General features: G+C 51.0%; 1 protein-coding gene across 1 annotated transcript; it reads left to right on the plus strand.

The window, feature by feature from the left end:
* The first annotated feature begins 323 nt into the window (after positions 1-323).
* Positions 324-22,741, plus strand: NLRP13 (NLR family pyrin domain containing 13). The gene is made up of 12 exons (XM_081506165.1): positions 324-624; positions 3,465-3,671; positions 5,683-5,748; positions 7,192-8,776; positions 11,061-11,228; positions 12,777-12,944; positions 13,302-13,472; positions 15,024-15,194; positions 15,726-15,896; positions 18,963-19,133; positions 20,047-20,217; positions 22,331-22,741. The coding sequence occupies exons 1-12, from the start codon at positions 324-326 to the stop codon at positions 22,452-22,454; spliced, it is 3,474 nt and encodes a 1,157-aa protein (XP_081362291.1). The 3' UTR covers positions 22,455-22,741.
* Positions 22,742-24,608: the final 1,867 nt, after the last annotated feature.

Raw genomic sequence — 24,608 nt, forward strand, 5'->3', positions numbered from 1 at the left:
GGGCAAGAATACTGGAGCGGGTTGCCATTTCCTCCTCCTGGGGATCTTCCCGACCCAGGGACGGAACCTGTGTCTCCTGCATTAGGAGGCAGATTCTTTACCGCTGAGCCACCTGGGAAGCCCCTCGTGGAAGAGAGATCAGTAAGCACAGAAAAACAAGGCAGGGCGTGCTGTGAGGACCAAACAGCGCGTGGGTAGATGGGGCTGTCGTGAAGGCGGTGATAGGCAGGACGCGTGGTCTCTGCTGTCTGTTTCCGCAGGAGCTGCTCCTTTCCTGGCTGTAGCCCTTCTGGAGCGCGGCTGGAGACCTCGCTCCCGGGCCGATGCCTTCCCCTGCCGGCATTTCTGGGCACGATGGTGCCCGTGAGCAGCTGCTGTCCCACCTGAGGGGCTTGGATCCCTGGCAGCTGGAGGACTTCAAACTCGGCCTCCAGTCCCCGGAGCTGCTGCCGGAGAGCGCCCGCAGGATCCCCTGGGCAAACCTGAGAGCCGCGGGTCCCGCCGACCTGCTCTGCCTGCTGGAGGAGCGCTTCCCCGGGAGGCGGACGTGGGAGGTGGCCCTCCGCGTCTTTGAGGACATGCAGCTGAGGCCGCTGTGCGAGCGGATGCGGGCAGAGCTGGCCGGTGAGCGGGAGGCGGGGGCGGGGAGGGTGCTGGGCGTTTCTGGGGTCCTCCCTGATTGCTGGGCCCCCCTGAGCGGGAGCCCCCCTAACGGGCTGTGAGAGAGGGAACTGTTCAGCTCTGTTACTAGACAGCTTTTGTTTTAGAAATACTTACTTCTTACTTATTTTTGGCTGTGCTCGGTCTTCACGGCTGCGCCCGGGCTTTCTCTCTGGGGTGAGCGGGGCGTCTCTGGTTTCCGAGCACAGGCTCTAGGCACAAGCGGGCTCCGTTATTATGGCCCCAGGCTCCAGAGCACAGGCTCAGGGGTTGAGGAGCACGGGTTTATTTGCTCCACAGCCTGTGGGATCTTCCCGGACCAGAAATTGAACTGGTGTCCCCTGCATTGCAAGGCAGATTTGTAACTGCTGGACCACACAGGGAAGCCCTGCGGGTTTTTTTTTTTTTTTAAGCTTATTTATTTATTTGAGTTTCCCCCAGTGACTCGGTGATAAAGAATCCACCTGCTAATGCAGGAGACACAGGAGATGCAGGTTCGTTCCCTAGTCTGGGAAGATCCTCTGAAGAAGGAAATTGCAACCTACCCAGTATTCTTGCCTGGGAAATCCTATGGACGGAGGAGCCTGGTGGGCTACAGCCCATGGGGGTCACAGAGTCAGACACGACTCAGCGACTGAGTATGCACATCAGTGTAAGAGAATTCCCTGTTCCCTACACGCCCTCCAACACTTCTTGCTTGTAGACCTTTCGACAGCCATTCTGACTGGTGTGAGCTGATAGCTCATTGTAGTTTTGATTAGAATTTCTCAAATATTTAGCAAAGTGGAGTGTCTCTCTTTTTTAATTGGAGTATGATTGCTTTTAAGGTTACAATGTACTTTAAAAGAAAGCAGTAGGAGTAAACTTGGAGATTGGCTTCTTGACCGTCCGCCCTGCTTTGAATTCTTTTTCCCGCATTCCGGGACATTTGTTGACCCCGGGTGTTGCAGCCTTACATCCCAGGAGGCCTGGTGAATCTTAAGTGCCCATCAGCATAGGTTTTTCATGTGTTGTTACCAAAAGTGGCCACAAGGAGGCAGCATTTCTTCATGCGCTACTCGATAATTTAGTTTTTAGTTTCTATTGGAGTCGAGTTGATTTCCGATTTTCTGTTTGTTTTAGGTTTACAGGAAATTGATTCAGCTATACCTAGCCGTTTATATATTCTGCTTGGAGTCTTCCCATTTAGATTATTACAGAGCGTTCGATAGACTTCCCTGTGCCATTCAGTAGGTTTTTAAAAATTATCTGTTTGATATATACTAGCGTGTAAATGAACTTCCCAGGTGGCTCAGTGGTAAAGAAACCTCCTGCTAAAGTAGGAGACGTAAGAGACGCAGGTTCGATCCCTGGTCCAGGAAGATCCCCTGGAGGAGGACATGGCAACCCCTTCCAGGATTCTTGCCTGGAGAATTCCACAGACAAAGAGCCTGGTGGGCTACAGCCCATGGGGTCACAGAGAGTCAGATATGACTGAAGCAACTTAGCAAGAGGCTCAGGTGTGTATATATTAACCCCAGCCTCTTAATGTATCCCTCCCAAGTTTTTGTAAAATCATAAGATGGTTTTCTTCGTCTGTGTCTGTTTATAAATAAGTTCGTTTGTGTGGATTCATAGATTCCACCTGTCAGTGATATCTTAGGGCATTAGTCTCTCTCTGGCTTCCTTCCCTTAGTATGAGCTCTCTGCCAGTGGCATTTTTTCGTCCTTCAGGCCGAGTGTATTCCAGTGTCTAGATGGACGGGTTATGCTTCATTTTCTATCGATGGGCATATTGTTTGATTCTCTGCCTTCGGTATTATAAACAGTGCTGCCCTGAAAATAACGGTGCATGCGGCCTTTTAAATTATGATTTTCTTGGGACCTCAGGCAAGGAGTGGGCCTGCCAGATCATGGTTTAACTCTACATTTAGTGTTTTAAGGAAACTCCATGCTGTTTCCTTCCTGGCCGCACCCCCCCATTTACCGCCCCGCCCACAGTGTGGAGGAGTCCCCGATCCCCTCGCCACCCGCGACAGCATTGAATCTTTGCAGGTCTTCTGGAGGATGGCCATGCTGAGCGGTGTGAGCTGATCTCTCCTGGTAGGTTTGATTGGAATTTATCTAGAAACTAGTGATGCTGAGTCTCTTTTCATGGGTTTTTTATCTTCTACAGTGTGAGTACAATTTACCTCTTGAGACTGGCTAATTCCAAGTCTGCCCTGTTTTGAATTCTTTTCTGGTGATTTACCCCAGGACAGTTCTTTTTTTTTTTTTTTAATTGAAGGATAATTACTTTACAGTGTTGTGTTGGTTTCTGCCATACATCCACGTGAATCAGCCACGAGTACACGTATGTCCCCCGCTCTGGAACCTCCCTCCCACCCCAGCCCGCCCCTCTTAGCACGCGGTTGAGCCTTCTCGAGCGCGGATGTCCATTAGAGCCCGCAGGCCTGAATGGTTACGAGCCGTCAGCACGGTTTCTAAGTGGTTGTTGCCCAAAGCGGCCACAGGGCGGCAGCATTTCTTCTCGCCCAGCTCCGCTTACCTGGGCAACCGGAGCCTCAGGGCGAGCCCCGTTCCTGGGCTGTTAATTAGAATGGAGACACCTAATGCTTGTGTCTCCTTCCTTCTCTCTCGTTACCCTTGATCCCGCAGACACGCCCCCGTTCCTGCCACACCGCTCCGCAGAGGGAGCTGTCCTCAGGCGGGGACCCTAAGGGAGGAGGCTGGAGGTGGGAACCCACCCCCAGGACACACGGAGCCCCGGGGACTTTGTGAAGCTCCTCCAGCCCAGAGACCCCACCGTCCTTTGGGGGCACTAGGGTTGGCTCTGCTGCCAGAGAGACCCCCGGGTCTGCAGACCGTGGGCTCAGGCAGAGGGGAACGGGAAGGCCAGGTCCGGGGGGCTCACTGCGGGCACAGCCTCCCCAGCGCCCTCAGCCCCAGGACAGCCCTGCCTGGGGACCCGAGCCTGCTCAGGCCCCAGGGTCGTGACATCAGCCCGGTCCCCAAGGCCCGAGGGGTGCAGGGTCAGCAGCCCTTTTGTCTTTTTCTCTCCCTCCCTTCCATGCTTACTTTCAGTTGGAATATATAGGTGATTTACAATGGTGTGGGATTTTTTTCTGGTGTACAGAAACTTAGTTCATTTATACACAGGCATATGTGTTCCTTTCTCGTTCTCTCCCCATATAGGTCATTACCGAGTGTTGAGTAGGGCTTCTTGTGCTCTCAGTGGGTCCTTGGGGATCCTTTTATAAATAGCGGTGTGTCTTATGTTCTCTTGTCTGCTGATTTCTCCCTGCCACGCACCTTTCCTTTTTGGTAACTGTGGTTTCTTGTTTTAGTCTGTGAGGCTGTTTCTGTTTCCGAAGCAAGTTCACGTGTATCCATGTTCAGATTCCGGCTCTCGGTGATATTATACGACACTTGCTTTCCTCTTCTCGCTGACTTCGCTTTGTGTGATCATGGCTTCGTTTCCCCACGGCTGCACACGGCATTCTTTCCTCCCTCTTTGTGGCGGGGCAACCCTGCCTCGTGTCCATGTGCCGCGCCTCCTTCATCCACCCCTCTGTCCCTTCTGCACTCAGGTCGCTTCTGCACCTTGGCTGCTGGGCCTTGTGCTGCCGTGGTCGCTGTGGTGCAGGCGTCTTTTAAAGTTTTGGTTTTCTTTGGCTCTACGCATGGGTGTGGGATGGCTGCGTCACGTGTGTGGTGGGTGTTTAGCTGTCTCCTGCTCCAGTGTAGGGAGCTGGTGATGGATGTGATGAATCAGTACATTATAGAACCTGGCAGACGGTGACCAATGCAGGGGAGAGGAAAGGAGGGGAAGGGCTGGGGCGGGGCGGGGAGGGGAGGGTGAGTGGGGACCGAGGAAGGCGTGTGGGGAGGAAGGCATGTGTTGCATTCTTAACAGGATCATCAACTACATTTTTTTTTTTTTTTTGCTTTTACAACAGTTGGTAGGAGCCAGATATTTTTATTTTCTTTTTAAAAACATTTTTATTGGAGTATAGTTGCCTTACAATGCTGTGAAGTGTCTACCGTGCCGCAGAGTGAATCGGCATCTGTACACCTGTATCCCCTCTCCTTTGGATTTCCTTCCGGTCCCCGCGGAGCGCGAGCTCCCGGTGCTGAGCAGTCGGCTCGCGTTAGTCACCTTTTCACGCAGAATCCGTAGTGTGTGTGTGTCCAGCTCAGTCTCCCAGGGCCTCCCAGCCCCTCTCCCCTTCTTGGTTCCATTCGTTTCTCCTCTTCGTCTGTGTTTCTATTTCTGCGTTATAATTAAGATCATCTCTGCCCATTGTTTCAGACTCCACATGTATGTAATTCATACACGATATGTCTGTTTCTCTTTCTGACCTGGCACACTCTGACGCACTGCAGGTCCACCCAGGTCACCAGGCGCTAAGATTGAGCAGAGACTTCGAGGGGGGCCAGAGTGAGCCAAGCGGAAATGGGGTGGGGAGTGTGGGGGAGCATTCCAGACGGGGTGGGGGGTGCTGGCTGGATCCAGGGCCCCAGGCAGTGGTATTTTTTTTAAATAATTAAAATAATTTTTTTAATTGAAGGATAATTGCTTTACAGACTTTTGTTGTTTTCTGTCAAACTTCAACATGAATCGGCCATAGGTATCCATATGTCCCCTCCCTCTTGAACTTCCCTCCCACCTCCCTCCCCATCCCACCCCTCTAGGTTGATACAGAGCCCCAGTTTGAGTTTCCTGACCCAGACAGCAAATGCCTGTTGGCTCTCTATTTTACATATGGTCATGTGAGTTTCCATATTACTCTCTCCATGCATCTTATCCTCTCCTCCCCTCTCCCTATGTCCATAGGGTGTGGTTTTAACATGAGCTGCGGTTTTGCAAAGGAGCATGTTTTCACTGTAGTCAGGTTGATGAGCTGGAAGGTATGACACTCAGTCTCTTTAATGCCACGTCTGGCAGAGAAACAGTTGGTTCTGCTGAGATGACCCATGGTTCTGAGCTTGTTTTCCAGGCGGGCGGAATCTCAGCATCCCGTCCTCACTGTTTCATTTCAGAAATGTTACAGGTGTCCAGACTCCAAGATCCAAACCAGGAAGAACCAGAGACGCTGGAAGAGGCAGGTTTGTAGACTACTTAACGATGATCACAGACGAGCTGCTTGACAGAACGCTCATTTCATGCGTTCTATTTTTGCCCCTCCCTTGAAATTGTCTTCCAGTTACAGTCTGCCAGAAACTAGCTGATCCGACCTTCCAATAAAGCCTGGAAGAGCAATAGGTTCTGTTAACTGGACATTCTCACCAGGTCCCCTCTAAGGTCTTAGGTACTAGTGTCTGGTTCTGGACTTTGCGCTGCAGTGATAGGTAGCTGTATTTTATTATTATTTTTTTTTACACAGTTGTAACCGGTTGCATTGTATTTACAGTTTTTTTAAAAAAATATTGGCTATATTCCCCGTGTTGTACACAGCGTCCTTGTAGCCTGTCTTAGGAACAGTAGTTTGTACCTCCCCTCCCGCACCCTCTATATTGCCCCTCACCTTCCCTCTCCCCACGGGCAACCTGTTCTGTCTGTGAGTCTTCTTTTCTGTTATATTCACTAGTTTGAATTTTTTAGATGTCACATGTGAATGATATTGTATGTAAGTCTTTGTCTGAGTTAGTTCACTTAGTATAATGGCCTCCAAGTCCATTCCATATTGCTGCAGGTGGCGTTACTGTATTCTTTTTATGGCTGAGTAATATTCCACTACATATGCGTGTGTGCGCACACACGCACACACACTCTAGGTCTTTCTTATCCGTTCATCTGTTGATGGACATCTAGGTTGCTTCCACGTCCTGGCTGTTGTAAATAATGCTGCTGTGAACACTGGGATGCAAGTATGTTTTTGGACTGCAGCTTTCTTCAGATACATGCCCAGAAGCGAGCATGCAGTAGTTTTCTTTTCTTAAGGGACCTGCACACTCTTCTCCTTAGTGGCTGCACCAATTTCCATTCCCCACCCACAGTGCAGGAGGGCTCCCTTTTCTCCACACCCTCGCCAGCATTTATTTCTCGTGGACTTTTTTTGATGGCCATTCTGACCAGTGTGAGGTGATACCTCATTGTAGGTTTTTTTTTTTTTTCCAAGTTTTTCATTTCATATTGGAGTACAGCTTCCCCACTGGCTCGGGGGTAAAGAATCTGCCTGCCAATGCAGGAGACTTGGGTTCCATCCCTGGGTGGGGACCATCCCCTGGAGAAGGAAATGGCAACCCTCTCCAGTGTTCTTGCCTGGAGAATCCCCTGGACAGAGGGGCCTGGTGGGCGACAGTCCACGGGGTTACAAAAGAGTCAGACACGACTGAGCGACTACAGAGCGACCACAGTCGGTTAGCAATGCGGTAGCAGTTTCAGGCGGACCGCAAAGGGACTCAGCCGTACCTATACCTGTATCCATTCTCCTCCCAAACCTCCCTCCCCGCTCCCTGTAGTTCTGACTGGCATTTCTCTGGTCCTTAGTGATGCTGAGCATCGTCTCAGGCGCTCTGGGTCATCTGTGTCGCCTCCCTTCCTTTCAGCCCACAGAAGGAGATACAGGGAGAGGCTGAGGACCCGGATCCTGGCCCTGTGGGACCGCACGCCCTGGCCCGAGGACCACATCTACCTCCGCCACGTGACTGAGCGGGAGCACGCGGAGCTGCGCGGCCTCCTGCGCCCCCGGGGGGCCGGGGCGCCGCCCCTCACGGTGCTGCTGGAGGGCGCCGCTGGCGTGGGCAAGACCACCCTGGCCACCAAGCTGGCGCTGCACTGGGCGGAGGGCGTCCTCTTCCGGGGCCGCTTCGCCTACGTTTTCTACATCAGCGGCCACCGGCTGGCCGAGCTCGGCGACACCAGCTTCGCCGGCCTGCTGGCCTTGGACTGGCCGGACTCGCAGGTCCCCGTGGAAGAGTTCAGGGCGCACCCCGAGCAGCTGCTGTTCATTATCGACGGCGCGGAAGAGGTGACCCTGGGCTCCGATGGCTCCTCCGGACCCGGCGCTGACTGGTACCAGAAGCTCCCGGCGGCCAGTATCCTAGTCCGCCTGCTGAAGAAGGAGCTGGTCCCCGAGGCGACCTTGCTCATCACCGCCGGGCCCCCCGAGGGCCGCGCCCTCCGGAGGCTGCTGCTCAGCCCGCGCCGCGTGGGCATCCCGGGCTTCACTGAAGGGGACCGCCGGGAGTATCTCAGGAGGTTCCTGGGGGACCCGGACGTGGCCGAGGAGGCCTGGTGCCAGATGTGGGGGTCGGAGACCCTGGTCCGCTTGTGCGCCGCGCCGCTGGCGTGCTGGGCTGTGTGCGCCGGCCTCAAGTGGCAGATGGCCGGCAGCCCGGCCTCGGCGCTGGGCGCGCCCACCCCCACCAGCCTCTACGCCCGCCTCTTCTGCAGCCTCTTCACGGCGGCGGAGCTGGGTCTGCGGGCTGGCAGCTCGGCCAGACAGTGGAGGGCCTTCTGCTCGCTGGCCGCCGAGGGGCTGTGGCTGTCCGCCTTCACCTTTGCGGGAGACGCCCTGGAGCGCCAGCGCCTGGAAGCCCCTTTCATCGACGGTCTGCTGCGACTGCAGATTCTTCGAAGGGTCAGCGATTGTGAGCACTGCGTGACGTTCGCTCACCGGAGCTTCCAGGCGTTTTTCGGGGCCTTGTTTTACGTGCTCTGGGGGACCCGAGGCTCCCTGGGCAGGGTCCTCCGGCACCAGGAGATGAGGGGGTGGCTGAACGACGCTTTCGCCGACGCCAACCCCTATTGGCGTCAGATGGTGCGGTTTTTCTTCGGTCTCTTAGGAACAGACCTGGCCAGGCAACTGGAAGAGGCCTTGGGTTGCCAGATGTCCCCCGGGGTGGCGGACGAGGTGTTGGACTGGGCGGAGGAGCTGCAGAGGTGCGGCGCGGTCTCTGCGCGCTTTGACTTCCTGTGGCTCTTCCAGTGCCTGCACGAGACCCAGGACGAAAACTTGGCCCAGCGGGTTTTGAATCACCTCCTGGAGGCCGATCTGGACATTCAGGGCTACGAACACCTCCGGGTCTCTTCCTTTTGCCTCAGGCACTGTCAGAAGTTAGGAAAGCTGAGGCTCTCTGTCAGCGGCCGGGTCCTGGAAAACAAATGGACTTCCGACATGGGAACTCCGGAGTGAGTATTGCGGAGGCCCTCCTCCTTAACTGACTGGCTCCCCTTCGCAGGCTCTGCCCACGCTCTTCCAGGAAACCCTGGGGGTCTGGTCTGTTGTTATGTTATCTGTGGTTTGTTGTTGTTTGTTGTTTGGTTGCTGAGTCATGTCCAGCTCTTTGTGACCCCATGGACTGCAGCACACCAGGCTTCCCTGTCCATCACCATCTCCCAGAGCTTGCTCAAACTCATATCCTTCGAGTTGCTGATGCCATCCAACCACCTCTTCCTCTGTCGTCCCCTTCTCCTGCCTTCAATACTTCCCAGGATCACGGTCTTTTCCAATGAGTCAGCTCTTCACATCAGGTGGCCAAAGTATTGGAGCTTCAGCTTCAGCATCAGTCCTTCCAGTGAATATTCAGGGTTGATTTCCTTTAGGATGGACCAAACATTCTAGATCAGTTCCAGTCTATGAGAACTTTTTCCTTTAGGTTTTACGTAGGATTCCCTGGGTTCTTCACTCATCTACTTAGAGATAATTTTTATATCTCAGACCCTGCATGTTGAAGGTTTAGGTACCAAGCATTGTGAGATGATATCTACTTGTGTCAAACTGGTGCCCAAAACTCAGTGGAGGGGGGTCTGGTATTGTCACCCAGAGATAAGACTGGTGGATAAATGCACAGTTCTCTTAGTCTGTGTGGCTCTGAAGTAGACCAGCCTGGGTCAGCGCCCAGCTCTCTTTCAGAGCTCCTGACCTGCAATCAAATGCCCTGTGGCTCTTCTCTGAGCATGTGTTGGAGTCAGAGTGGGGCCAGTGGTTTCGCCAAAGTCTTAAAGGTTTCTCTGAGTTGTCCCTTTGTCCTCCTGAAAGAATAATATTTTAAAATACTTGAGTTTCATTTGGTTCTTCTCCTGTGACCTTTTTCATCCTGTCCCTGACACTTCTGGCTTCCCGGCTGGACGATAAGGAAGCTTGGCTGTACTCCTAAATTCAGGTCCCAGAAATGTTTTCTAAATTGTTATCTTGAAACAGGAATTGCTGTATATTTTCTCAAACCTTTTCCTGTTTAACCTTCAAATTTTCGAGAAGCACCAGTTCAGTTTCCAGTGAAGAAGTTGAAATGCTGAGTAGCTTAATTTGTGTTCACCTGACTGTGATATCAAGAAGGTGCTTGGTTTGGGGGTGTGATGGCAAGAGGAGAAGGGAACAACAGAGAATGAGATGGTTGGATGGTATCACCAACTTGATGGACATGAGTTTGAGCAAGCTCTGGGAGTTGGTAATGGACAGGGAGGCCTGGCGTGCTGCAGTCCATGGGGTCACAAAGAGTTGGGTGTGACTGAGCAACTGAACTGAAGATACTTATTGGTGATCATTTGTCCTGTCCTGGAATCCCTAAAACTTCAATAGGTGACTATTTTGGTGATGTTCAGTATTGGGTCATGTAAGTGCTTTTACTACAAGTGATTTTCCAAAAATAATCTCAACTTATTATGAGAATTAACACCCACAGCATCATCCCTCACGTTATTTGTGATCATCCTAAGGCGTAAGGAAGTTTCAGACCTTCCCTGAAGTGAAGATCTTCTGATGTTAAGATTATTTCTTGCTTCTCTACAGCACTGCTTCTTACTGGCTTTTTTCCCCTCAGTGGTTTTAAACACTGTGTCAGTATTACTGTTGCTCAGTTGCTAAGTCATAGCCTATCCAACTCTTTGTGACCCCATGGACTGCAGCACACCAGGCCTCGCTATCCATCACCAACTCCTGGAGTTTACCCAAACCCATGTCCATCGAGTCAGTGATGCCATCCAACCATCTCATCCTCTGTCGTCCCCTTCTCCTCCTGCCCCCAATCCTTCCCAGCATCGGGGTCTTTTCCAAGGAGTCAACTCTTCGAATGAGGTGGCCAAAGTATTGGAGTTTCAGCTTCAGCATCAGTCCTTTCAATGAACACCCAGGACTGATCTCCTTTAGGATGGACTGGTTGGATCTCCTTGCAGTCCAAGGGACTCTCAAGAGTCTTCTCCAACACCACAGTTCAAAAGCATCAATTCTTCAGCGTTCAGCTTTCTTTATAGTCCAGCTCTCACATCCATACATAACCACTGGAAAAGCCATAGCCTTGACTAGACAGACCTTTGTCGGCAAAGTGGTGTCTCCGCTTTCCAGGTTGCACACTTGTATATTGAGGCCCCAGTGAGTCCTTTGCGAGGGTGTCTTCCTGCCTCCTGTACTTCACATTCTGGGTGTTGGTTGGGTTTCATCGACTCTCATCAGCGTTCTCTCGTTTCCCCCATGAAGGATGCGGGTTGCCGATTTCTGGATGCGTCAGTGGGAGGATATTTGCTCGGTGGTTTGCAGCGGGAACCTGAGCGAGCTGGACCTGAGCAACAGCAAGCTTAGCGCTCCCTCCATGATGAGACTCTGTCTCAAGCTGGGAAACCCACGGTGTGGACTTCAGAAACTGATGTAAGTGTGAGATGCTCACAGTTTGAAGAATGCAATCGGAGAATAACCCAACTTATTTTATCTTTTGACAATGGTCATCAGTATCTCTTGGCCAGAAAATGAGCTGGGCGCTTAGGAGAATAAAATCAAGGGACTTAGAGTCATGCAGCTCCTACTTAGGCAGAGTAGACGGGAGTTTTTTGAAAATGGCCAAATGATGGAGTAAGAAGTGGCAAGCTGGTCAGAGAGCAAATTCCTTCAGAGCCATTAACGGCTCAGCCGCTGTCATGAACCGTGGCTCTGGAGTTAGTGTGTGGCATTCCCGTGTATGTGGCACCCTTTATTCCTACTTGGTTTATTTGAGTCTGACCTTTTTGTGTTGTTTTTTTAACTTTGCCGCATTGTGTTGGCTTCTGCCAGACAACAAGGCGGATCAGCCGTGATTACACGTCCATCCGCCTCCTGCCTCCCCGCTCCCTCCCCCGTCCCATCCCTCCCGGTCATCCCAGAGCGGATGGGGCTCCCCGTGCCACAGAGCAGCTGGTCACCCCCCCACCCCGCCAACCTTAAAGGATCGTGTGTACATGTTGGCGCTCCTCTCCATCCGCCCCTCCCTCTCCTGCAAATAGGTTCATCCGTACCATCTTTCTAGATTCCATATATATGCGTTGATACGCAATATTTGTCTTTCTCTGACTTTGTATAACAGGCTCTCGGTTCATCGACTTCACTAGAATTGACTCAAATGCATCGTTTTTTACAGCTGAGTGATATTCCCTTGTATATACAGACCGATCTTCCTTATCCATCCATCTGTCGCTGGACATCTAGGTTGCTTCTGTGTCCTGGCTGTTGTCAACAGTGCTGTGGTGAACACTGGGGACCTGACCCTTTAATAATTTAGCTCTAGGGCACCAGGTTTAGTGGCCCTGCAGCGCGTGGGATCCTCCTGGATCAGGGATCGAACCTGTGTCCCCTATATTGGCAGGCAGATTCTTAACCTTTGGACCACTAGGGAAGTCCCAGAACAGTTTCTTCCTGCCGTCATGTAGCTTTCGTTATGTCGGAGACACAAACTTTTTTTTTATTCTAAAGATTTTGTGTGTGTGGACCATTTTTAAAGTCTGGAATTTGTTGCAGTGCTGCTTCTGTTGGGGTTTTTTATTTTTTTGCTGGGAGGCCTGTGGGATCTTAGCCCTCCAGCCAGGGATTGAGAGGTGGAATCTTAAACCCTGGGCCAGCAGGGAAGTCCCTGGGGAAACAGACTTCAGTGTTGATGAGATGGTGACGGGGCGGGGGGAGGTTTCGGGGGGGGGCCTGTGTGTGCCCGTGGGTGCCCGTGGCTGGTCCGTGTTCGTGTGTGGCGGAGACCGACACGGCGCTGCGGACCAGCTGTCCTCCGATTAGAAGCAAACATCAAACACAGTCCAGCCCCGCGCCTCCCTCAGTGCCCGGGCTCCTCTTGTATCGCGTCCCTCGTCCTTGCCGTTGGGTGTGTCCGCGCGTGTCGGAAAGACGAGCCGCAGGAGAGTCTCCTCTCCAGCGCTCTGTCCCCGCGTCTCTCTGCAGCTGGAAGTCGGTGTCCCCTGGGGAGAGTCTGAGGAAGCTTGGCGTTGTGCTTCACGGTAACCAGCGCCTGACCCACCTGGACCTGAGCTCTAACAGCCTGGAAGCCGCCGTGTCCGCGGGCGTGTTCAGAACGCTGAGGCACTCGGCCTGCAGCCTCAAGTACCTGTGGTGAGTCGCTGCGTTCCGGGTCTGACCCAACAGCACGCGTGGGTTTGAGGGCCCAGTGGGAGGGCTGGAGTCAGCGTTGCAGGAAGAGGGTGCAGAGGCGAGCAAGGGGGAGATGCATGGGGGTTGGGCAGCGTGCGAAGTCACTTCAGTCGTGTCCGATTCTTTCGGACCCCGTGGACTGTAGCCCGCCAGGCTCCTCTGTCCCTGAGGATTCTCCAGGCAAGAATACTGGAGTGGGTTGCCATTTCCTCCTCCAGGGCATCTTCCCGACCCAGGGATCGAACCCCGGTCTCCTGGATTGGCAGGTGGGTTCTTTACTGTCTGAGCCACCAAGGAAGACCCGGGTCTGTCCCATAGGTTGGATTCCTGTGGCCTGAGCCCTGAGGTTTGCCATCAGCTCTTCACGGAACTCGGCAGGAACTCGAGTCTGAGTTTCCTCAGCCTGGCGGACAACGACCTCTCCCGCGTTGAGCTGGACAGACTGCGGGAACCCCCGGGGACGACTGCCTGTGCCCTGAAGGAGCTGTCGTAAGTCGCCCCGCTTCCACAGAAAGCCCTTCCTTGCGGGATGGCGGGGCAGAGTGGGGGTGTCGGTGGGGCTGCATCTGGGGCGCCTCGGGGGCCCCCGTGTTGTGTTTCCCTACCCCCGACACGGGTCTCGTCACCCTCATGCCTCCCGCTTCTCCCCTCGGGGCTCCGTCCCAGCCGCCCCTCTCCTCGGGGCTCCTCTCCCCTCGGGGCTCCGTCCCGGCCGCCCGTCTCTCCTCCGGGCTCCGTCTCAGCCAGCTTCGCTCTCACCTTGTCTTGGGCGTCTTGACCATCAGCTGCTTTTATCTCTTTTGTCTAACCTCCTCAGGCCTCTGCCAGCCTCCTCTAAACAGGCTGGTTTTCACCCAGGGGCCACTCTGTCCCACCGGGACGTGAGGCAGTGTCTGGACACATGGGGAGGGAGTTTGCTCTTGGCATCTAGTGGGTCAAGACCAGCTGTGATCAAGGCCCTCGAGAGCCCTGGAGTGTGTGTGCTCGGTTGTGTACAACACGTGCTCACTCTTGGCGACCTCTGTCCGTGGGATTCTCCAGGCGAGAATACTGGAGTGGGTTGGCCAAGTCCTCCTCCAGGGGATCTTCCTGACCCAGGGATTGAACCCGGGTCTCCTGCATTAGCAGGTGGATTCCTTACCGCTGAACCACGTGGGAAGCCCCATGGAGACTTGGAGGGGCCCCCAGTCAAGAACGATCTGGCCCAAAGGTCAGCAGCACTGAGATGGAGAAATCTTTTTTTTTAAACGTTTTACTTTGTATTGGGGTATAACTGATTAGCAAACCATGTTGTGTTAGTTTCAAGTGAACAGCAAAGAGGCTCAGCCAAGCGTATATATGTGTCCATTCTCCCCGAAACCCCCCTCCCATCCAGGCTGCCACAGGGAGCAGAGTTCCCTGTGCTGCACAGCAGGTCCTTGTTGCTTCTCCATTTTAAATACAGCCGTGTGTACATGTCCATCCCACGCTCCCTAACTATCCCTCCCCCATCCCCCCCCCCCACCGTAGGTTCATTCTCTGAGTCTGTGAGTTTCCTTTTAAATTAAAAAAAAATTTTGGTACGTATTTTATCTTTTTTATTGTTTAAATTATGAAAATATGATAAACAGGTTTGGAAAACACAGAACAAAGTTACATGTAGTTCCATTATAAATTACAATTGTTTAAGTAGATCAATGAAGGTTTTTAGTTGGAGTTTCAATTCCAAACTCTCAGGAATGACGGTGAATGTACAGAGAAGTAGAAGAGTATGGCAGACCTGAAAACCATGAAGAACCAATTAGATATAGTTAAGATTTACACAGTTTGACGAGCCTCCTTCTGTCAGCTCGTTTGTGCCGTTTTTTAGGTTTCACATATGAGGAATGTCATGCGGCAGAGAAGTCGTACCTTCGCGACCTCACTCTCCTCATTGATGCTTCTCTTCTTTATCTGACTTAATCTTTGCACGGCCTTGGGCCCCGGGGACAGAGTTTGGGGAGGAGAAAGGGAACCGTGCGTGGCCAGGGCTCCCCCGGCGTCTCCCCCCACCCCCCTCAGGCTGGAGAAGGGGAACCTGTCGGCCGCCGGCTGTGAGGACCTGGCTTCGCTTCTCACCAGCACCCCCCGCGTGACCCGACTGTGCCTGGGACTGAACCGGCTCGGAGACGAGGGCGCGCGGCTGCTGTGCGGCTCCCTGACCCGGCCCGAGTGCGTCCTGCAGAGACTGGAGTGAGTTCCTCCTGGCTCGGTGTCCGGATGGGACCCTCCGTGGGGGCGGCCCCGGGGGGGGTGGCGGCTGCTCTATTTCAGGTCCCTTTGTATCACTGGGCTTCCCAGGTGGCACTAGTGGTAAAGAACCCGCCTGCCAATGCAGGAGCCCTGGGTTCCACGCCTGGGTCTGGAAGATGCCCTGGAGAAGGGAATGGCAACCCACTCCAGTATTCTTGCCCGGAGAATCCCATGGACACAGGAGCCTGGCGAGCTGCAGTCCATGGGGTCACAAAGAGTCGGACACGACTGCAGTGACCTAACACATTTGTATAAAGCTCAGAACAAGACAAAGATGCTTTGATTTTTGTAACCCAGCCGTGAGTGATGGGCACGTTCTTGGTGTGCTCGATGCGTCAGTCTGGGGTGAGAGGGGGTAATCGGGGCAGGTGCGGGCGTGTCCTGGACGGGGGAGGCCCTGCGGGGCCTGGAGGGCGGCCTCGCCCTGAGCCGCAGTCCTGAGCGCCCGTCCCTGCACTTCTGGTCACTCAGGCTCTGGTGCTGCCAGCTTGGTGCGCCCAGCTGTAGGCACCTGTCGGACGCCCTCCTCCAGAGCCGGAGCCTGACGCACCTAAACCTGAGGAAGAATGGCCTGGGAGACGGGGGAGCCCAGCTTCTGTGTGCAGCCCTGGGCCGTGCGGACTGCGCCCTGCAGAGCCTGAAGTGAGTTCCGTCCCTTCCTCGCGGTCAGTGGCTGGGAGGAGGGTCGTGTGACTCGGCCTGAGGTCTGCTGGGGTCTGGGTCCTGGGGCTGGTAGCCACTCACAGGGGGCTCTTGGTTTTGTTGGAGGCGGGAACGTGCGGGTGCGTGTTGGCGGTGGTTCAGTCGCTCAGTCGTGTCCGATCCACGCGACCCCATGGACCGCAGCACGCCAAGCCTCCCTGTTCATCACCATCACCCGGAGTTTACTCAAACTCATTTCCATCGAGTTGGTGGTGCCATCCAACCATCTGATCCTCTGTCGTCCCCTTCTCCTCCTGCCGTCAGTCTTCCCCAGCATCAGGGTCTTTTTCAATGAGTCAGTTCTTCACATCAGCTGGCCAAAAGATTAGAGCTTCAGCACCAGTCCTTCCAAGGAATATTCAGGGCTGATCTCCTTTAGGATGGACTGGTTGGATCTCCTTGCAGTCCCAGGGACTCTCAGGAGTCTTCTCCAGCACCACAGTGTGAAAGCATCGCTGCCTCGTGGTCCTCTGCTGACTTAGTAACATGAACGCCAGCCAACAGCACCTACTGTGCACACCTTCACGCACAGTGCTTCCAGACCTCTTGGTCTTTGTTGGTTTGAGAGGCAGAAAGATGATGGCTCAACCTGTTTTTATTCTTCTGTAGAAATACTGAACTCAGGCAGGAGTAGACAGGAGTGTGGAACCTACCCCATCCCCCAGCTGCAGTAAGGATTGATTCTGGCCAGTCTCCCTTCATCTAGACCCCCGGCCTTATTTTGGGTCCTGTCCAGAGCTCACATCCCCTCCTTCATAGAGTCAAAGTCTTTGTATGTTTCCACCTCTGTGCGTAAGAGTGGAGTTGGGCGGCTTCCAAATGTTGAAAGCTGTTTGTGTAAACTTCCAAAGGAAAAAACCTATGGATAAAACTTGATCACTTGTTTTTCCCTCTCTCAGTTTTTTTCCTACTGACTTGCAGGCATTCTTCACTAGAGATATGGAGCCGTTTGGGCATAATTTGCATAGAATACTTATCTTGTTGGCCGCTCCCTTGGACTAGCCTCATGATAATTTAACCATGTGGACATTTTTTATGAAGAGCTACTTTTCCTCTTTGGACTTAAGGATTTTTGCCTTATGTATACCCTGTCCCCTCTAAAATGTCATTCTTTAATTCTTTCCTGTTTCTCTCCTCCCCTTCTGTGTGTCTGAATGTCTCTCTTCTCTGTGTTTCTGTTCTCTTTCATCTCGGTCTCTCCTTCAACTTCCTCCTCCTTTTATTTATTTTTTAAAACTTTTAATTTTGCATTGTGGTACAGCCGACTAACAATGTTGTAATAGTTTCAGGTGGACAGCAAAGGAACTCAGCCATACGTACACATGTCACATGTACCCATTCTCCCCCAAACTCCCCTCCCATCCAGGCTGCCACATAACATGGAGCAGAGTTCCCTGTGTCATACAGCAGGTCCTTGTTGGTTATACGTTTTAAATACAGCAGTGGGTACATGTCCATCCCAAACTCCCTACCTGTCCCTTCCCCCCATCCTTCCCTCCCGGCAACCATAAATTCATTTTCTAAGTCTGTGAGTCTATTTTTGTTTTGTAAGTAAATTCATTTGTATCATTTCTTTCTAGATTCCACATATGAGGGGTGTCATGATACTTCTCCTTATCTGCCTGAATTACTTCACTCACTATGACTGGCTATAGGTCCATGTTGTTGCAGATGTCATTATTTCACTCTTTTTAATGACTGAGTAATATTCCATTGTATATATATGGACCACATCTTCTTTATCCATTCCTTTGTCGGTGGACATTTAGGTTGCTTCCATGTCCTAGCTATTGTAAACAGTGCTGCAGTGAACACTGGGGTACGTGTATCTTTTCGGATCATGTTTTTTTTCCTGGGAAATATGCCCAAGAATGGGATTGCAAGGTTGTATGGTAGCTCCACTTTTAGTTTTTTAAGGAATCTTCATGCTGTTCTCCATAGTGACTGCACCAACTTATATTCCCAACAACAGTGTACGAGGTTTCCCCTCTCTCCACACCTTCTCCAGCATTTATTGTTTGTGGATTTTTTGATGGTGGCCGATCTCTCACCCCTCCTTTTGTTTCTTGTCTGTGGATTTTTGATGATGGCCGTTCACTCGCCCCTCCTTTTGTTTATTGTCTGTGGATTTTTGATGATGGCCGTTCACTCGCCCCTCCTTTTGTTTATTGTCTGTCGATTTTTGATGATGGCCGTTCTCTCGCCCCTCCTTTTGTTTGTCTCTCTTTCTCTCTACAAGTATTTGCCTGTATTCATCTTAACCTTTTCGGTTTAATAATTCATTCTCAGGGATTTAGATCTGCTGTGAAGTGAGGGTGCTGCTCTCATTTCTAGCTCAAATGTTGGGCTCAGAGGCTGAAAATCATATTCTTTGATCAGTTCAGTTCAGTCGTGTCCAGCTCTTTGTGACCCCAAGGACCGCAGCACACCAGCCCTCCCTGTCCATCACCAACTCTCAGAGTCTACCCAAACCCATGTCCATCGAGTCGGAGATGCCATCCAACCATCTCATCCTCTGTTGTCCCCTTCTCCTCCTGCCCTCAATCTTTCCCAGCATCAGGGTCTTTTCAAATGAGTCAGCTCTTCGCATCAGGAGGCCCAAGTATTGGAGTTTCAGCTTCAACATCAGTCCTTCCAATGAACACCCAGGACCGATCTCCTTTAGGTTGGAATATTCTTTGATAGCAAAAAAAAAAAAAAAAGAGTCTGAGGGCTCTGGTGGTCAGTGTACAGAGAGAAGTCCTGAACATGGACGAGCCTGTTGGTGGCCCGAGGGTGGGCGGGGAGAGGGCTGCGTAGCTGTTGCTTCTACTTTCTTCCATTCACGGGTACATGGAGTGCCCAGGCGTTCAGACCTCCTAACCAGCACCCTCCTCTTTCCAGGGCTTGGGAGAAGCCTGATTTTGGTGTCGCTTTCTTCCTTAGAAGGTGGGCTGGAACATGCAGAGAGGAAGGGTTCAAGGGTTGCTTTTACCTCCTTTGAATTTTTTTTTTTTCATCTTGCAGCTTGTCACACTGTTCTCTCACGGTGGCGGGCTGTCGGGAGCTTGCTCACGCACTCAAGCGCAATCGTCACCTGAAGATTCTGGATGTCGGGAACAATGACATTCAGGATGAGGGGGTGAAGGAGCTGTGCGGCATCCTGAAAAGTCCGAGTTGTGTGTTGCAGACACTTGGGTGAGTCAACGCTTTTTCTTTTTTTGGGGGTTACCTTTTCTTCTGGTAATACATTGAATTTACGGAAAAGGTGCAAAAGGGGTACAAAGAATTGCCATTAACTTTTGAACAAGATTCAATGGTAGCTTACATTCTGCCTGAAAGATTTATTCTGTAATCTCTCTATCTCTCATCTCCCATCTCTCTGTATCTATAATATTTATCATCTAGGTATCTGTGTATCTATCATCTGTGTATATGTCTGTATGTTATCTATGGATTTATGTGCCAATCTCTATTACTTTTGCCTTTGTATTCCTAGTAGCTAGCTAGTATTTTTAGATTTTTGTATTTGAAATTTAGAAATAAGGTGGAAAATGTGTAAGGAAGGGGTTGTCATCTTCTTTTTGTCCTTTTAAGGGCCTTATAAATGAACACGTCCACTTTATACTAAAATTATTTCTTTCATATTCAGGCAGGCTAAACTTCAGCTTCCTCATCTGTGAGGTGGGGTTTAAGCTGTCCCCTGCCTTTTATAGGACTGGTATATGGATTGGCTGTTACCTGCCAACACTTGGAAAGTGTCTGGTGTGTCAGTGACTCTGTTTCAGAAGCTCATGTGCTGTGTGTGTGCTCAGTCGTGTCCAGCTCTTTGTGACCTCACGGTCTCTGGCCCGCCAGGTTCCTCTGTCCATGGGATTCTCGGGCAAGAATACTGGAGTGGGTTGCCATTTCCTTCTCCAGGTGATCTTCCCGACCCAGGGATCGAACCTGCATCTCTTGCGTCTCCCTCATTGGCAGGTGGATTCTTTACCACTGAGCCACCTGGGAGGCCCTTCAGCAACGTGTTTCCCCCTAAATCCTGAGTCCCTCTTGTCTCTAACTCCTCCATCTTGGAGGACCATCTTTCACGCTTCTGTCCCACCACCCCTAGGCTGGAGAAATGCAGTTTGACACCCGCTTGCTGCCGGCCTCTGTCCTCTGTTCTCAGAAGCAGTAAAAGCCTGGAGAACTTGAACCTTTTAGGAAATGACCTGGGGCCGGACGGAGTCAGCAGGCTGTGGACGCCCTTGAGAAAGTCGACATGCAAGCTGCGGAAACTCGGGTAATCCCCCCGACTCCTATACGGGGAAGTGGCTGTCGGGATGGGGATACATGGGACGAGGTCCCAAAGAGAGAGTGCAGGTCGTCCCGCATTCAGTTTCCCAGGGCGGTTCTGGCCAAACGGAAGTTCCGGTGACATATATGGGGTCTGTACCCACCTTGTCCAGTAGAGGAGCCGCTAGCCACGCACGGGTACTGGACACTTGAAATGTGGTTCCTGTGATGGACAGACTGACTTTTTAATCTTTAGGCTGAATTAACCAGCCACGTGTAGCTGATGATCACCAGGCTGGATGGCGCAGTCCTACGCACTTGCGTGTTTGGGGAGTGAGTCCCCTGCTTTTCTCATTCTGGGGGCGACTGTGCTAAGCTCAGACGTTCACTCAGCGACTTCTCTTCCAGTGCTGACCTTGGGCCGAGCACCAGGGCGTGGTGGTCGGTGTGACACAGTCATGGGCCTTCTCCTCGTGGTGTTTGCCTTTGGGAGAAAACAAATCCAAGACCTGTGAAGGCAGGGTGAGCTGCCGTGAATGCTGGGAGGGAAACTCCGGGTTGTGGTGGAGATCAGGGTGATCAGGGTGGTGAGGGCAGGCGCGTCTGTGGGGGTCCCGGCGAGGCTGCAGGGACGAACCATGTGTCAGGTGGGGAAGACGGACAGTGACTGCAGGTGAGGGAGGCATGTGCTCCGAGGAAGTCAGTAATGTGTGCAGAGCCCTGAGGTTGGACCAAGCTCTGTGTGGCCCTTGGGGGCATTGAAAGAAGAGCATTTATTTGATTTTTTAAACTTTTTGTTTTGTATTGGGGTATAGCCGATGAACAATGTTGTGATAGTGTCAGGTGGACAGCAAAGGGACTGAGCCATACATATACACGTACCCATTCTGCCCTGAACTCCCCTCCCACCCAGGCCCCCCCATGACACTGAGCGGAGTTCCCTGTTGTTCTCCATTTTAAATACAGCCGTGCGTACATGTCCAGCCCAAACTCTCTATTTTTTCACCACTGGCAACTGTAAGTTCATTTGAAAGAACAGCATTTAATTAGAACACTTCCCACCTTGTTTAATATCCTGGAGATGAGGTCAGAAAGACAAGCTGTGGTTTTATTTTTGTTTTTTGAGAAAGACATTAAGCACATTTTAGCAGGAATCCTCTTCAATACCAGGGAACTTTGCCCACTTTGAGAAGTTGGTCAAAATCTGTACATTGAGGATTTCGTAGTATCAACTTCATAACTGACATACACTAAAAATTTTATTGGAGTATAGTTGCTTTACTGTGTTGTTAGCTTCTGCTGTACAGCAGAGTGTGTCAGCCATCTGTTACCTACATCCCCTCTATTTTGGACCTCCTTCCCATTTCGGGTCGCCACAGAGCACTGAGTAAGTCCCCTGTGCTGGGCAGTGGGCTCTCATCAGTCACCAATTTTATACGTAGTGTCAGTAGTGGGTGTGTGTCGGTTCCAATCTCCCAGTTCTTCCCACCCCCTCCACCCCCCCCTTGGTATCCATGTTTGTTCTCAATGTCTGTGTCTCTATTTCTGCCTTGTAAGTAAGATGGTATACACCAGTATTTTTCGGATTCCACATATATGTATTAATATACGATATTTATTTCCCTCTGACTTACTTCACTCTGTTTGACAGTCTCTAGGTCCATCCATGTCTCTGCAGATGCTAAGTCATACATTTTTAAAACGGGAAGTATGGCTGATTTATAATTGTGCTGGTTTCAGGTGTAAAGCAAAGTGATTCAGTTATGCATATTGTGTCTATTATAAATCTGTTCTCTTCTATTCACATTCTTTTCCCTTGTGGGTTATTACAAAATACTGAGTATAGTTTTCCATGCTGTGTGGGTCCTTTGTGGTTGTGCTTTTCATTGGAATACCCTGTCTTATGTTAGTTTCCTCATCTTTCCTGGGGATTTCCCGCCTCTTTCCTTTGTGCTTGTGCTTTTCTATGGAGAGGAGCTCTAGTGCCTTGGAATCCCTCTGCGTGAAGCTGGAGGTAAAGAGAGATCGATGTGATGCTAAACAAAGTCAGCTTCATTGGGACACCCATCTTAGCATCTCATTCTATCACTGTCTCTTCTCCTTCTGTCTCTATTTTTTAGGCTCGAAAAAGACTTGTGCTCTGTAGTGAGTGCTGACTTGGAGAAACTACACGAGAAGGGGTGCTTTTTGAGAGTCAAGTCTCAGTGGGACTTTAATGACCCTGAAGAGAGATGGTGGTGGTGACCCAGGGAGGAGACACCACAGGTTTACCATGGCCCGTCCTGGGACAGCAACCTCCCGGACACGTGTGTCACTCAGGAATTTCCGTTCACGGGGACAAATGAGCCATCACCTCCAGAATGCCCCTTCAGCCTGTCACAGGCAGCATATTAAATGCCCAATCTCCAGAATCCCAACCTAAGTCTGTATTTGGCCCAAGATCCTACATTGGCTCGCCTGTAAGTTTTTTTTCCCTCGTTGCTGTAATAATTTAAGTTCTTGGGGCCATTAAGAGGATTAAATAAAGCAAAGGATATAAAAAATGTCTTGAGGAAATCGAAAACTTCATTTCTCATGGATTGAGAGGTGGGATCAGTTCAGTTCAGTCGCTCAGTCGTGTCCGACTCTTTGCAACCCCATGAATTGCAGCACGCCAGGCCTCTCTGTCCATCACCAACTCCCAGAGTCTACCCAAACCCATGTCCATCGAGTCGGTGATGCCATCCAACCATCTTGTCCTCTGTCATCCCCTTCTCCTCCTGCCCCCAATCCTACCCAGCATTAGGGTCTTGTCCAATGAGTCAACTCTTCGCATGAGGTGGCCAAAGTATTGGAGTTTCAGCTTCAACATCAGTCCTTCCAATGAACACCCAGGATTGATCTCTTTTAGGATGGATTGATTGGATCTCCTTGCAGTCCAAGGGACTCTCAAGAGTCTTCTCCAATACCACAGTTCAAAAGCATCAATTCTGCGGCACTCAGCTTTCTTCACTGTCCAACTCTCACATCCATACATGACCACTGGAAAAACCATAGCCTTGACTAGACAGACCTTTGTTGGCAAAGTAATGTCTCTGCTTTTAAATATGCTATTTAGGTTGGCCATAACCTTCCTTCCAAGGAGTAAGCGTCTTTTAATTTCATGGCTGCAGTCACCATCAGCAGTGATTTTGGAGCCCAAAAAATTAAAGTCTGACACTTTTTCCACTGTTTCCCCATTTCCCATGAAGTGATGGGACCAGATGCCATGATCTTAGTTTTCTGAATGTTGAGCTTTAAGCCAACTTTTTCACTCTCCTCTTTCACTTTCATCAAGAGGCTCTTTAGTTCTTCTTCACTTTCTGCCATAAGGGTGGTGTCATCCGCATATCTGAGGTTATTGATATTTCTCTTAGCAATCTTGATTCCAGCTTGTGTTTCTTCCAGCCCAGCGTTTCTCATGATGTACTCTGCATATAAGTTAAATAAGCAGGGTGACATTATACAGCCTTGACGTACTCCTTGTCCTATTTGGAACCAGTCTGTTGTTCCATGTCCAGTTCTAACTGTTGCTTCCTGACCTGCATACAGGTTTCTCAAGAGACAGGTCAGATGGTCTGGTATTCCCATCTCTTTCAGAATTTTCCGCAGTTTATTGTGATCCACACAGTCAAAGGCTTTGGCATAGTCAATAAAGCAGAAATAGATGTTTTTCTGGAACTCTCTTGCTTTTTCGATGACCCAGTGGATATTGGCAATTTGATCTCTGGTTCCTCTGCCTTTTCGAAAACCAGCTTGAACATCTGGAAGTTCACAGTTCACGTATTGCTGAAGCCTGGCTTGGAGAATTTTGAGCATTACTTTACTAGCACGTGAGATGAGTGCAATTGTGCGGTAGTTTGAGCATTCTTTGGCATTGCTTTTCTTTGGGATTGGAACGAAAACTGACCTGTTCCAGTCCTGTGGCCACTGCTGAGTTTTCCAAATTTGCTGGCATATCGAGTGCAGCACTTTCACAGCACCATCTTTGAGGATTTGAAATAGCTCAACTGGAATTCCATCACCTCCACTAGCTTTGTTTGTAGTGATGCTTCCTAAGGCCCACTTGACTTCACATTCCAGGATGTCTGGCTCTAGGTGAGTGATCACACCATTGTGATTATCTGGGTCGTAAAGAGAGGTGGGATAGATACAGTTATAATTCCACAATTATAATACTGTGATGAAATTAGCCTGATGGACACCTTGACTGATTCTTCTTTGTTTTACAAACTGTACTTTTTTATTTTTTAACACTTTATTTTGTATTAGAGTGTGATTAACAATGTGATAATTTCAGGTGGACAGCAAAGGAACTCAGCCATACATACACATGTACCCATTCTCCCCCAAACTCCCCTCCCACCCAGGCTGCCACAT

The sequence above is a fragment of the Giraffa tippelskirchi genome, chromosome 7 (genome assembly GCF_054371585.1).
Source record: "Giraffa tippelskirchi isolate mGirTip1 chromosome 7, T2T-mGirTip1v1.2.pri, whole genome shotgun sequence".
Classification (NCBI taxonomy): domain Eukaryota; kingdom Metazoa; phylum Chordata; class Mammalia; order Artiodactyla; family Giraffidae; genus Giraffa; species Giraffa tippelskirchi.